The following is a 13,985-nucleotide window of genomic DNA, read 5'->3' as shown; positions in this document are numbered from 1 at the left end:
ATGCATTTTTTGAAAAGTGCCAAATAGAAAAAAAGCCAAGCACCCTCTGATTGTTTCATCCATTAAACCCTTTTCCACATGCTCTTCTGGCTTCTGACAAGTACAGCGAAGTGCTTAAAAGCTGCCCCAACCTTCATTTAAGAGTCAAGGGAAATGTTATTTAGCCTGTACTAACTGAGTATGCACATGTGTATTTATGCTTATGCTTCCCTCTGCGAACTCCATAACCTAATCACATGGGGACGCTCAGATAAGTAGCAGCATTATCTGGCTGGGAACGCCAGATTCAATTTGCCCTATTGGACTATGCAATGCAGAAGCACCCAAAAGTTTTAGACAATCGAAAAAGGAGCATTTGAAAATTTCAACCTACTCTGCTTTGCTGCAAATGACAACAGAACGTGCTCTAATCTGAAATGTCCCGCTTTTTAGTAAGCCTCACCCGTGCCTGTGCCAGGCAAATGAATTTCTGAGAAGTAGTCCTCAGATAAGGTATGATTCAGGTGTTGTGCACATGCCCAGGATTAACAGCCAGACTTGTGAGTTCAAGAAGGAGTGCTTGCTCTGTTGAGCTGTGCGTACAACCAGAGGGGGGTCGGTGTGTGTGATGATGGAGCCTGGAGTGTGTGGTATTGAGCGGCGGATGTCACTGCATGATTAGTAGGAGATATCACACTTGCTTGGCTCAGATGCTCATCGATCCTCAAACCTGGGTGCAGCCTATCAATGGGGTCATTTTTATCTTCTCTCCGACTCACACCTCCTTTTTTCCTCAAGCGATTTACCCATTCCCTTCTCCCTCCTTCACTAATACCTTCATCCCTTCCTCTCTTCTCTTCCTCTTCTGTTCTACTTTTCCATTCCCTCACTCTTCCAACCACCCACCCTCATGGATCAAACTCTTTATCTGGTCTAAGCCACAGCCTGCAGGCAAGCAGGCAGTCTCTGCTGAGGGTAGAGCAGAAGACCCAACAGCTTCAAACAGCATTATATAGGGTTGGCATGAAGCATGTCTCACACTGATAGATGAAAACACTGGCCCCTTAGACACTGCCTCTTTATGGGTGAGATAAAATACAAGCAGGGGCAGTCCCTATGTTTCTAACCCCACACTCTTCAGCTTAAGCATTGCTACCATTGTCTCCCTGAGTGAAAGAGGCTAAAAAATATACAAAGTTTTTTGGGGGTTTTTTTCCAACAACTTGGGCAAAGGTGGACGTTTTTGTTCAGATCAAAAAATGTGCACCTTTGCCCAGATTTTATTGCGGACGACAGATTTTTGGCAGCTAGACTGCTGGTTGTAAAACCTTTCCAGAGTAAATCTGTTTTAGAGTAAACGCATGACAGTACCAATAATATCAGAATAAAATAACACATGACTTTTATCTAAGCAAAAATGGAAACAAACAGGTATTACTCAGTGAATGATCAGGAACATTTAGGCCTCTGGTGCGTTTGACCTTACAATGCCTTGCAAAATTATTCATACCCATTTCCCATGTCTTCTAACAGATCAAGGCCTCGAACCATCTTTCAAGTCAAACCCACCAGTTGAGAAAGCCTAAACTCAACCATTGAATTGTAGCTCTGACTGAGTCTTTTAGGGTTGTTGTCATGCTAAAAGGTGAACCTCCACCACATATACAATTTTTTTGCAGGTTTGGTATGTATTTGATCCATCTACTCTGACCAACCTGTCTGTATCCTGATAAAAAAATAACCCCACAGCTTGATGATACATGTAGCATTTCGTATGTTGGCCAGTTAGCTTAACATTATTGTCATCTAAACATTCCATCGTGTTTCTCAGACTTACTATGCCCTTTACATGCATTGAGTCAGTGTCTATCCTCTGTAAGGGCCAGATTTGTGAACTGCGCTGCAAATATTTGTCTTTTTGACAGATTATTCCTCCTGAGCCAGGATTTCTGCCACTCCTGCAACATTATCAGATTATCATGGGCCTATTTTGGTTGCTTCTCTGATTAATGCCTGTATGTGTAGATACATCTGGGAAGGTTTGTAGTTGCATAATATTTTTGTTTTCCTGTGGATAGATTAAACAGAAATGTTCAACTTTTAGGTATTATCTTATACCTAAAAGTACTTTAAACATAGTTTTATCTCTAATTTGTATTCACTATGTCCCTTGGCCCTAATGATGCTTTTGTTCACTAGAATAGCTGTGTTTACATTACATGACTAAATTAAACCTGGCTGCCTTCTGACGACAATTGGTTGCATGGATTATTTTACTTTCACTTCACAATAAAACAATACGTTCGGCTGGACTATTCCCGACAGTCTTCATAAAATACATACATTGAAGTTTGTGATTCTGACCTGAGAAAAGCAGAAAGTTCAGAGGATATGACTATGTGGGTACTGCCACTGTTTCTCCTTACATCTTAGGAGATTGGGGAGCATTTACAATGACACTCACAAAGAAGTGTGCAGCTTCTCCATGATTTCATCAGCATCACTTTGAAGTTGACAAGCTCAGTGTTTGGTGGAAATTTTAATGGAAGCGAAAAACAATGTAGGTGTTGTTACAGACTGCCAGACCAGTGTGAAATTACCCGCAGCCTAATGCATGATCAGACCAGAGGCACTTGTGTTTAAGTGGATTCAGCCTGTAGGCGGTAGCCATGGAGACAGCAGTTTTAACCCTGTGCTATGAGATTTCAAAAGGGGGGCAAGAATATACAGTAAGGAACATTCCATAATTATTTATGTCCTAATATGGATGGCCTCATATTTTTCACACAGGGGTTAAAGAAGCTGGAACATCTCTCAAATGGCAGTAGAAACTGTGACAGTTTGCACTGTAAGGATATGAGAGCTAAGGAGGAAAGTTGCTCAGAAAGAACTTGAGTAAAATATGGTAACATTTATTGAGTGTGCTCAACTGAGCACTAGCCCAGTTTGAGAGAAATGTTTTCCACAGAGGGGCTCTGTGTACTGTATAGTCCACAGGTCTGCGGAGATTTGCTTGCAGCAAAGAGATGGTGGTGGTAAGATGGCTCAGAGGATTCAAGCTCCGCTGAACGCAGGCTTATGTCTAATAATCAGCAGGGAGGGACTCAGTGTGGCCCCCCTTTGGAAAGGAGTCAGTGAGGATTTGATAGACACCACAAAAAGCAGAGCTGAGGAAAAGATTATCAGAAAGGAGGAAAAAGCAAAGTACAAATGTAGGCGTATGACATTAAAAAGCTGAAAAATACATGTTCTTGTTGCGGTGTTATTTCTCTTTTTTATGTCTTTTAAGTTACAAAGCCATGGTGTGTTTTGTTTCATCAAGAAATGTCCAACGGCAATAAAACACAGCTGGGTAATGAAGTATGGACTTCCTCAGTAGGATTTCACAAAATAATGCCTTTTAAAAAGCTTGATTTGCTTAGTGTGTATTTTAGTTGATGAGATCACAGACAGCCCAAGACATTTTATGGTGGCATTATGAAAAACAATAGGCTCTGTGTGCTGATACTTACATCCTAAACTTAACTCTTGTGGTTTAGAAATATCCAACAAGACAGAGATTGAAAGTTCACAAGCAAAAAAAAAAACCCACAGTAACTTTGTTGTTTTCTATTGAACCTTCTTGTCACTTGTTGAAGAGTGTGCTACTTCTAGTTAAATTTTAAACTTATCACTGATATTATCCATTAATTGTTTATATCCTCTTAATCTTTACCAGGTTGCAGAGGGGCTGGTTCCAATTTCCAGTGGTCAATGGGCATGAAGCGGGCTACACCTTGAATAGGTCGGCAGTCCATCTCAGGGCAACACAGAGACACATGAGACAATCAGTCACACACACACATACTCACCTAAGGTCAACTTAGAGAGAGCAGGGTTTGTTTTTAGATTGTGGTAGGAAGCCAGAGTACCCTAAAAGAGAAGACAATGCTAAATAAATACAGAAAGACAATTGAAATGATCACTGAAAATGGTTGAAAGGAAAATTAGTCTATTCCAGATCCCTACCTAGACCTATGTGGTTCATAATTACCAACCCATACAGTGGGTATGGGTTTTCATTTCACTCACCTAAATGGAAACCAATAAAGTTTAAGGAACTGTAGCTATGTTTCCATCCAATTGTTTAGCAAATTTTAAGTGAACGTTTGAAATGTTGCACAAAATAAAAAGTAGGAAAATGTAAAGTAGGCATGTTTTCATCTACTGGTTTGGAGTGAATCAACGAGACTATGGAGAGGGTAATTTCATCTGAGGTTGACATTGCACATTATTTTAATAAACAAGTTGTATAAGTTACAAACCAGCATGGAACTTAGAAATTTTCAGAGCCTTCGACCACCACAAGTTGATAGAAGAGTTTCACCATTCCCATCCCAGCCTGGGGTGCCTCTCGCCAGTCACCCTAGGGTAGCAGTTCTTGGAGACTTGGACTAAATTAAGGCACTGACCCACCAGTGGATGGGAAGGTTTGCTATGTCATAACTTATACGGCAAACATTTCCCCTTTGGCACAATAACTAATTTTAAGAAAATCAAAAAATTACCTCAAGAGAGTGTAAAAATGTTGCTGTTTCCATCACAATTTCTAATACAATACTTCAAAATATGCATAAAAAGGTTGATGGAAGCATGGTTAATGTGATTAAAACTGAAGAGGAAGAAAAACAAGAAAATTGAAAATGGAAATATGTCAAAGAGCTCTAAATGTTTTTTTTTCTACCTCTTGTTTTCACCAGAGGCATCTGTGTGTGTTGATTTCTTCTCTATTCAATAAAAATGAACAGCAGAATAGCCAAATAAAGACGGAAAAAAGAATGACATGTTAACAAACAAACTAAATTTGTATTTTCAGACAAGTCTGTCTTATGCCTATAATCTCTATCAAAATTGTAACTTTTTTCTACCACTGTACATAATTTTTCTCTGTTATGTGTTAAAATACACATGGAGCCCTCTGGGGACATGGGGAATTTATTTATTTATTTATTTGACTTACCTCACCAAAGGTAAAGCGAGGTAAGGCATTGTTCCCTCGCAAAAGGTTTTGTGTTCTCTGGCAATAATGTACTGATCAGTTCATGCGGCATAATTGAATACCGAAATCCTTTCTTGCAGTGGCCATTGTACTTCCTGCTATAATATAAGGCTTTTGTGAGGTTTTTCCAAGCATGTTATTATCTCGTTGTGAAATACTGTATCTGAAGTTTATATCTTTTTCTTTAGAATAGAAATGAACCGCAAACCTATGATATACACAGAAACTTTCCATAAGTAGGAAATCAAGAAAAAGTACATCCAAACTATTTGGACTATTTCTGAGTTATTGTCACGGGGTAATAAGTCATCTGACAGTTTTGATTGTGTCTCGTTTGTGTTGGTAGTCTGATTGATCTACAGGGTCGTTTTCATGTGCCGTTCCATCTCAACCTTAAACAAACGGACATAAACATGCAGTGAATAAATTGATTTTCAATCAGGTTTTTGCAACAAAGAGTTAAGAATAAACACCGAGGCTCTTTAAATGTGTATTTGTTTGCAATTTTAAATTGACATTTGAGACTGTATACAAAATAGACCAGCAAATACTGCAGTAAGCATATCGCGAAGGAACGCAAAGGTTTTGCTAGGTAACGCAAAAGAAAAAATTTTCCCCATGTCCCCTGGAGGGCTCCGTAAATACAATCACTTACCCAATCCAACATTTCAAGTTGATTTAACCAGTGTCACAATTATGTAATTGTATTATTCTTCATAACAAGTTGTTTTACAGGTTGCATTTTAGAGTCAGATATATCACCAAGACAGAATAATAAAGCACACAGCTTAATGCATCACCAGCTGTCACAGATTAAACTGGACAATCATTTATAATGCAAACAGGCAGCATCCCTGTCCATTAGCACAGATTGAACCTTTTGCACAGTGGTTGCCACATCCTGTTATTCCCTCTCCTTTGATGCAACGTTGCCAGCTCATTAGTATCACCACTTAGTCCATATTGTTGTTGTCAGAACAAGATCTAATCACATTTTTGAACCTCTGGATGAACGTCTGCGTGACTCTTTAACTAGTGCAGTGGTCATCCCACCAGAAGGTCAAGCTACTATTTTTATTTTTCCTCCTCAGCTTTCATCTGTGAATTGCCTCCTCCAATCCAAGCCTCGAAATGTCCATTTAACAGGTGTCCAGCACGGGGGCAGAACGGTCGAGGTCAGCAAACCGCAGCACAGAGGCGGCTGCAGGGCAACCACAGCAGCATTTAAGCCGAAGCCCCAATGAGTGATTACCTCGGAGCTGTAGTCATAATTCAGCGTGACCTCAATCTGCCTGCGACACTGCGGTTTGATGGATCTGCTCACAGTTTCAGTGTCAGGCACTCGCATGTCAAACACAGGCAGATAGCGATAAGGCTATCTGTTGCTTTTACCCCAAAAAAAAAAAAAGAAAATGAATGTGACACGCATGCTGATTGTTTTTGCTTCCTGCCTTATCGGCTTAATTCATTTGGATATTGAGTGAGAAATCATTTACTACCTCGGTGTCAGAGAGAGACAAAACAACGTCACAAATAGTTAACCCTCATCATGGTGACGCCTACCGTCCGTCAACCGATGCCTCATCTCCGCGCTGCTCATCAATCAAAGTCGGAGCACGTGCACGTGTGCGCGCTCACCTCCCTGTGTGGATAATTAGTGGATTCCCTCAGTGGGTGATAAAGCCTGCGCTCTCCCCCCACTCTTTCCCTGACCTTCCCCAGTGAGCTTCCTATCACCGTGGGGCTCATCACACACAGTTCTAATACATATTTATCGGTCCACTGTCAGCTCATGTGTGCTGGATTTATATGTTTCTTGACAAACAATAGTAAAAGCCCAGCCACTCTCCTGGCCTTTCATCAGCCAGAACGGAAATAAATCTAGCGGTGTCACCCTGGCTGCAGCTTCCTCCTTCAACCGACCATCTGGTGGTTTTGGGTGTAGGTAGCTGTGGGATGGGCCAAGTTGCAGGAAAGCATCTCTCTTCAAGTTACAGCAAAACAGATTTGATATTTGTTTGTCTGTCAAATCGCCTTGGCAATCGCAGGAACAGAAACTTCTTAGCGGGAAGCGGTTTTCCTACAGCAACTTCTGATCAAAGACGGTCTAGTAGTAGTTGTGGCATCGCTCGCAGACATTTGGATTCAGGACTGGCTTCCCAAATCTATGACTGCCTCTGTTTGCCCCCCTCAGCCCTTGCAATATGAGTTGAAACGCAAAGAGAGGCAATACCAGTAAAGAGCCCTGGGAGGAGAGAGGGAGGGGAAAGGGGAAGGCATGGGAGGGATGGCAGGATTAAAACCCCCAGCTCCCCCCTGCTCTGCCTCTGAGCGTCCATCTTTCATCTTAGGTCTGCCCCTCTAATGCTTTCAAGTGGGTGAAACCCCCGACATCTGTTTCCGCTCTCTGGGACGTGGTACAGGGCCGCCATCCTGCTGAGATGCACAACCACAGGACAGCTTGAAGGGCACTTTGGGGCAGGACACAGAAGGCTAATGGTCTCATCCGTAAAGAAAGAAACACATGATGCAGAAATCTAATAATTCTTCACTTTGGGGATCGGTAAAACAAAAAATTATGTTTACTCATGGATCTGTAGTTATATTCTATAAAGTCATATTCTAACCTAAAAATATTTCTTGAAAAACACTCACTGTGCACAGTTTGCTAACTCAGACACAATAATCCTTCTTACTATTTGTAAGCAAATATCTGTAAATAGATATGTAAATAAACACTTCGTCTTCACCTAGATGAAATAAGCCCCCCACCGCCTCTGATTAGGTCTACCGAAGTGATGTATTGGGCACTTCAATCAGCTGTTTACCTCCTAAACACAAAGATCTCAACATACCCACCCACACTGAGGGTGAAATATCACAAACAGAGAAAACTCACGGCATATTTGAATGCTAATTGTTCGCCACCTAATCAAATATTTTCATTTGTTTTACGAATGGAGTGTTTTTTCATGACTTGTTTCATTCTGTCTGAAGTCATTAAAATCATGCTCTATAGTCCAATTAAGCACATCAAGAAGAAAGATACGAGTGGATTTCAAGTTGCCAGATATATGAATGCATCCCATCTGAACACTAAAACGCACATTTTCAAGATTATATACAAAACTCCTAATGTGTTTCTTTACATTCATGATACAGTTCACTGATGTTCTCCAGCAACCCTCTAAGGCCTTCACAGAACAGCTGCATTTAAACTGAGATTAAATCACACACAGATAAACTCTATTAGGAGTTTTCTAAAGGCTGCTGGTTGCACTGGGATTTAATTGGGGGCATTAGATAAAGAATTGTTAAAAGAATTGAAAACTGTTTCATTTTTCTCCGATTTAACAATTATTTTTGACGTTGTTTATCGCATAAAACTCAGTTGAAATACTTTGAACTTTGTGATTGTAATCCAACAAAATGCAAAGTAATGTGAGCACTTGTGCAAGGCACTGTAATTTTCCACGAGAGGACTGTATTGAACTGTAGATTTAAGAGCCATGATTTTTCTCAAACAACCTCTACAAAACCCACCCACTCAGGAGCACAAAACCAACATGTAGAGTCCCATAATAAAAGTTCTTTGTAGTTCAACATGTATCTATTTCTGCTACATACAACCAATAGAACGTAGCTTTCTGTTCAGTTTGGCTTTTCATTGTGTGCCAGCAGTCTGTATAACCAGATGAAAAGGTGCAGTTCAGTTCTTACTGCAAGTGTAGTGAGTAGGAGTCAGTTTATATATAGAAATACACCCACCAGGTTCTGCAGAATTTTAAATCTTGCAGGTTAAAAACATAAAATAAAAAAGTGATGTAAAGTGTATCTGGTGCAGAGCCACTGTAGGGATGTGCCTGAGCGGGATGGCGTGTGTGTGTGTGTGTGTTATGACCTCAAAATGCAGACTGTCTTCAGTTACAGTGAGGTTCATCCAGTTTATGCGACCCTGAAAAATGCATTGTGATTGCAAGAAAAAACCCAAACCATCATTAGAGAGCAAACAGTCCCCTAGTAGATTTTTTTATACAACTGGGCTCTTCCTGTAGTTTAGGACATAACAATAGTGTTTAAATCTTCATTTGTGCTATGTATATGGACAAAAAAGGACAATAGGACCTATAAAACAAGTTTGCAAACATATTATGATTATGAATAATGTGACAACATGTGTTCATTAACAATGATATTGGTAATAAAAAAGCAATCATGCATAACAAACTTTCCAATCTGGCATATGTGTTGAATCAGTAAATGTCCATTGCATTTGATCAAGTTGCACTTCTTGCTAGCAGACAACTTTTTCACTCCCCATTTATCATTATCCAAAAACACTAAATTAAGTCACTGATGTCATGCTGTAGAATTAGGGTTAGGGTTAGGGTTAGCCTACATCCTATTTTTACATACGTTTAAAAATATGATGTAGACTGATGTCTCATCTTTAATCTCTTTAACCTTGGAACAAATTATACTACAGTTTTATGGTTTAAAATGTTGGTTTTATTTTTTGTGTTTTAAATCTTGTTTTTAGATTCAACCACATAGGGTTTAGTAGGTTTGAGTGCGGGGTGTAGTTCACATATTAAGTTCTGCGTGTTGGACACTCTGTAAACCTTAATAAAATACAAGTAATATACACTGACAATAAAGGAAAAATATGGCACTCACTCCTTATTTGGTCAGTAATTTTGAATCCAGTGCAAAATGTAAAAAAGATTTTAAGTATTATTTGCATCAAAACAGTGAAGCACATGTTACTAACCTTCATTTGACCTTTACTATAGAAACAACAAATAGGCTGTTAGTTTACATGTTTACAGACCAAAAAAGTGAGAGTTTTCAGTTAAGATGCATTGGTCAGAGCTGATGAAGGTAAAAATAGCAAGCATCAAAATTCATGACATAGATTTCTCGCTCTCTGCCAGCGTTCAACATGCAGCTGTTTGTTTTAACAGATTTTTATACTGACAATACGGAAAGCCCTTTACTCTAAAGTTTAACATTTTCTGTAATAAACCCTTACACTGTTGATGAATCAGAAAATTACAAGTGTGTTCCTGTTTTAAAAAGTTTGGCTTACAAAACCCAAAATTACATCATTAAAGACACTTTTAAGGTAATGTTATTAGGCTAAAAAAAACAACCCAGGTTGCACTGCAAGGTTTTTAATTAACGTAAATAAACAAGTTGATAGCATTGCCATTTTTGCATGCTGAGAGATACAGGATGACGACGTTATCATATAAACACCCCACCGTATTCACTAATTGAAGCTACTGCTGAGTCCCAATCTGCAATTGCCAATCAGAACATAAAAGGTTTTGAACAATAGCCTGAATCTTGTTGACTGTAGTCTGTACATAAGCAGTGTGGGTGCTCCAGAATTGCTTTAAAACTGGGAATTTACACCAATTTTTCCAACATTGCTGTCTGCATAGGATGGCAGACCAGAGGGGAACACCACAAGGCAAAAAGAAAATAAAACCTTCCTGTCAGTTGCATATTGAATATAGTATATGTTGCTTGTTTGCATGTAAACATTGAGTATACTAAGGCAATATTGTGGCTCTGGCGAGTGTGCAAGATTAAGGAGCTGTTTTCTTGGTGCTTTTATTTTTTTGAAATATAGACTGCATAGGATACTAGCTCAGAATTCCCCATATTTAGACAGATCAGACCTTTCTTACATTATTCTGCACATAACAGAGATCCATTAAAACACAATTTTAGACTTATAACTCATATTCTTTTTCTGAAAACACATAAAGAACAATTTCAACATGTACTGATATATAGACTGGTCAAACATGAACTGAATCATTCCACAGTGATAAATGCATCCATTAGCACTAGCAGCGTTTGCTAGTGTTAGAGATTTGTTGGTATTATCATTTTATTCTTACTTTAGTTCACATTCAGCCTATAGATCATTGTGATTTTCTGTTTAAAGTGTTCTCTTCCTTACGTGTGTATGGAGGTCACTACTGTCTGTTCAACTTTACGCACCTCCTAATTTAGTAACTACCTGTGAGCAGTCGTATTTTGTTTTATTGACAGTACTGACCGAGATTTGAACCGGGCTCAGACCTTTGATCAGATATCACATCTGGAACTGGGTTGTTAGATGTTTGGGTTAGAAGCTTTACGACCTCTGTTGTTTTTCCTGACTGCCCCCTTGCCTGTTCTTCTTTGACAATAAAAACAGGAGCTCATGTGAGAGCCGATCAGAATGCTCTGCGGATTGTTCGGAGGAAGGGTTGGCAGATCGTTCTCCTTTTGCAAAAGCTCCACGTAAAATTCATATACGTTGTCTGTGGTTCTTTCTTTTATTTAGGTTCGGAAGGAAAATACCTATCAGCTAGCATTTCTAAAAGAGCATGCAACATTGAAAGGAGGAAGAGAGTAGGACAGACAGATTGCGGTATCTTCCTTCTGTCTGTGAGACCAGGCCATCTGCACATTTATTATTACAACAATGATTCCATTATTGCTCTGTGTGGCAACAAGGACTTGCTCTGTCTGGCCTTTGTTATTCTTATCTGCTGTGTGACAGCCTGCTTTTGATCATGGCAGCAACAAAATTAACAACTCTCATGTAATGCAGTGCATAACTGAATCATCATCCTTAATAATGACACATTAAACATCCTCCTATCTCTTCTGTCTGTGTCCTTGTCCAGGTCTGTTCCACAGAGCTATCATTCAGAGTGGGTCAGCACTCTCCAGCTGGGCAGTGAACTACCAGCCGGTCAAGTACACCCGTCTCCTGGCAGAGAAGGTGGGCTGCAACGTCCTCGACACATCAGACATGGTGGACTGTCTACGAAAGAAGAGCTCCAGGGAGCTGGTGGAGCAGGACATCCAACCTGCTAGGTACCACGTGGCCTTTGGACCTGTCATTGATGGGGATGTTATTCCAGATGACCCTGAGATTCTAATGGAGCAGGGCGAGTTTCTCAACTATGACATCATGCTGGGGGTGAATCAGGGCGAAGGCCTGCGGTTTGTGGAGAACGTGGTGGATTCAGAGGACGGTGTGTCTGGAAACGACTTTGACTTCTCTGTGTCGGATTTTGTGGACAGCTTGTACGGATACCCAGATGGAAAGGACACACTGAGGGAGACCATTAAGTTCATGTACACGGACTGGGCAGACAGAGACAATCCAGAGACTAGGCGAAAAACACTGGTGGCTCTGTTCACCGACCACCAATGGGTGGAGCCGTCAGTGGTGACTGCTGATCTCCACGCTCGCTATGGCTCACCCACCTACTTCTACGCCTTCTACCACCACTGCCAGAGTCTTATGAAGCCTGCGTGGTCAGATGCGGCCCACGGGGATGAAGTGCCGTATGTCTTTGGAATTCCTATGATTGGTCCCACCGATCTTTTTCCCTGTAACTTCTCCAAGAATGATGTCATGCTCAGTGCTGTCGTGATGACCTACTGGACCAACTTTGCCAAAACTGGGTAAGTTTTTTTTGTTGCTATATTTACAACCAATGATCTGATTACTGACTTTGCTTTTTGCATATTGGCTTCTGGGTCATTCCCCATAAAGCCAGGTAGTATAGAAAGTGATTGGATAGATGTATAGAATTATACCAATTAGCATTTGATATTAGTATCTAGCTTGGATAACATAGCACAGCTATCCAAGCTAAAAGTTGCTGATGATGTTCTATGAATCTGTGGTGGCTAGCGCCATAATGTTTGCTGTTGTCACCTGGGGTAGCAGCCTGAGGGTTAACAAGATCAACAAGATCATTAGGAAGGCCAGTCTTGTTGTAGGAGAGAAACTTGACTCTTTGGACATGGTGTTGCAGAGAACAGGGTTGTCCAAATTCATAACAATTTTTAACTTTTCTTAAAACGTTAAAAATTGCTAACCAATTATAGGAGCTCTTTCAGCAACAGATGCAGACGGCCATGATTCAAAACGTTCTCTTTTACATGAACAGATAAATTCTTGTGATACATTATTGAAAAATATCTATATTTTAGAAAAAAGTCTATTAAAAAGTTTGTAAGATTATAAATAGAATGTCAACATCATTCTGAGTCACGTTTAATGAACATACCATAATATCTGCTAAACAGCTGTAGTGTAGTAACAAAGAATTGTGCTTCACAGCAAACCACTTTTGTTTGAATATAACAGGCACAGATTTTACTGTAAGTGTTTCACAACATTATGGAAAAGATTTCTACTGAAGCTCCCAGAAGAAAAACATACACCTTGAAGTCTTGTGGGAGGTGAGATATTGCAGTAAGATACAGACAACACAGCAGTGAGACAAGTCAGCTGCTATAAGAGGATTTGAATAACATTAGCGAATTAAGGAATGCCATATACTTTAAAGTGCAGATTTTTAAAAGCAAACGGTAGTTATTGTTTATGGTTTTCCAGAACATTGGTTTCAAAGCCACATATATTTAAGAAATTAACAGTCTTCCTTCAGGAGTTGCTGGTAGGTATACGCAAAAGAATGTCAATACTTAATTCAATATGACTACTACTTGGTGTGTAACACAAACACTGTGAACATATCTGAGAACTGTTGAGAAGTGCCAAGCCAAAGCTTTGTTCAGTCCATCTGTCTTTCATTTTTGAAGTGAGATTCTGTTAAATGGTTATAATGTATCAGTTGGAGTATAAAACTCTACAAACATCTTCAGTTAATATATATATTAAGGCTGGTTTGCCCTAGAAGCTGAAGCTCATGGGTAATTGAACAGAGTTCAAGCACAAAGAGGACTTGTATCATTTTAAAACACTAGTCTCAAAAATGCCACAGCACTTAAAGAAAATGCTATTTTATGTACCGGTAAACCATGGACAGGTTTGCCTGGGTGGTTATTTATATTTACACAGGAAATAGAGGTAGAAAGCTGTGCGCTACCAATGATCTTCCTGTCTTGGACTCTTACTGATATAAAAACGGTTAAGTATTTCGCT

General features: G+C 39.8%; 1 protein-coding gene across 2 annotated transcripts in view; it reads left to right on the top strand.

The window, feature by feature from the left end:
• nlgn3a (neuroligin 3a) overlaps positions 1 to 13,985 on the top strand; it is a 174,124-nt gene that overhangs the window by 143,432 nt on the left and 16,707 nt on the right. For both annotated transcript variants that reach the window (XM_028009159.1, XM_028009161.1), the window contains one exon: positions 11,707 to 12,496. In XM_028009159.1, the coding sequence (XP_027864960.1) occupies positions 11,707 to 12,496 (790 nt within the window). The remainder of the gene's footprint in view (positions 1 to 11,706; positions 12,497 to 13,985) is intronic.

The sequence above is a fragment of the Xiphophorus couchianus genome, chromosome 23 (genome assembly GCF_001444195.1).
Source record: "Xiphophorus couchianus chromosome 23, X_couchianus-1.0, whole genome shotgun sequence".
NCBI lineage: Eukaryota > Metazoa > Chordata > Actinopteri > Cyprinodontiformes > Poeciliidae > Xiphophorus > Xiphophorus couchianus.
Note: the sequence above shows the minus strand (reverse complement) of the source record. Positions and strands in the feature narration are given on the sequence as shown.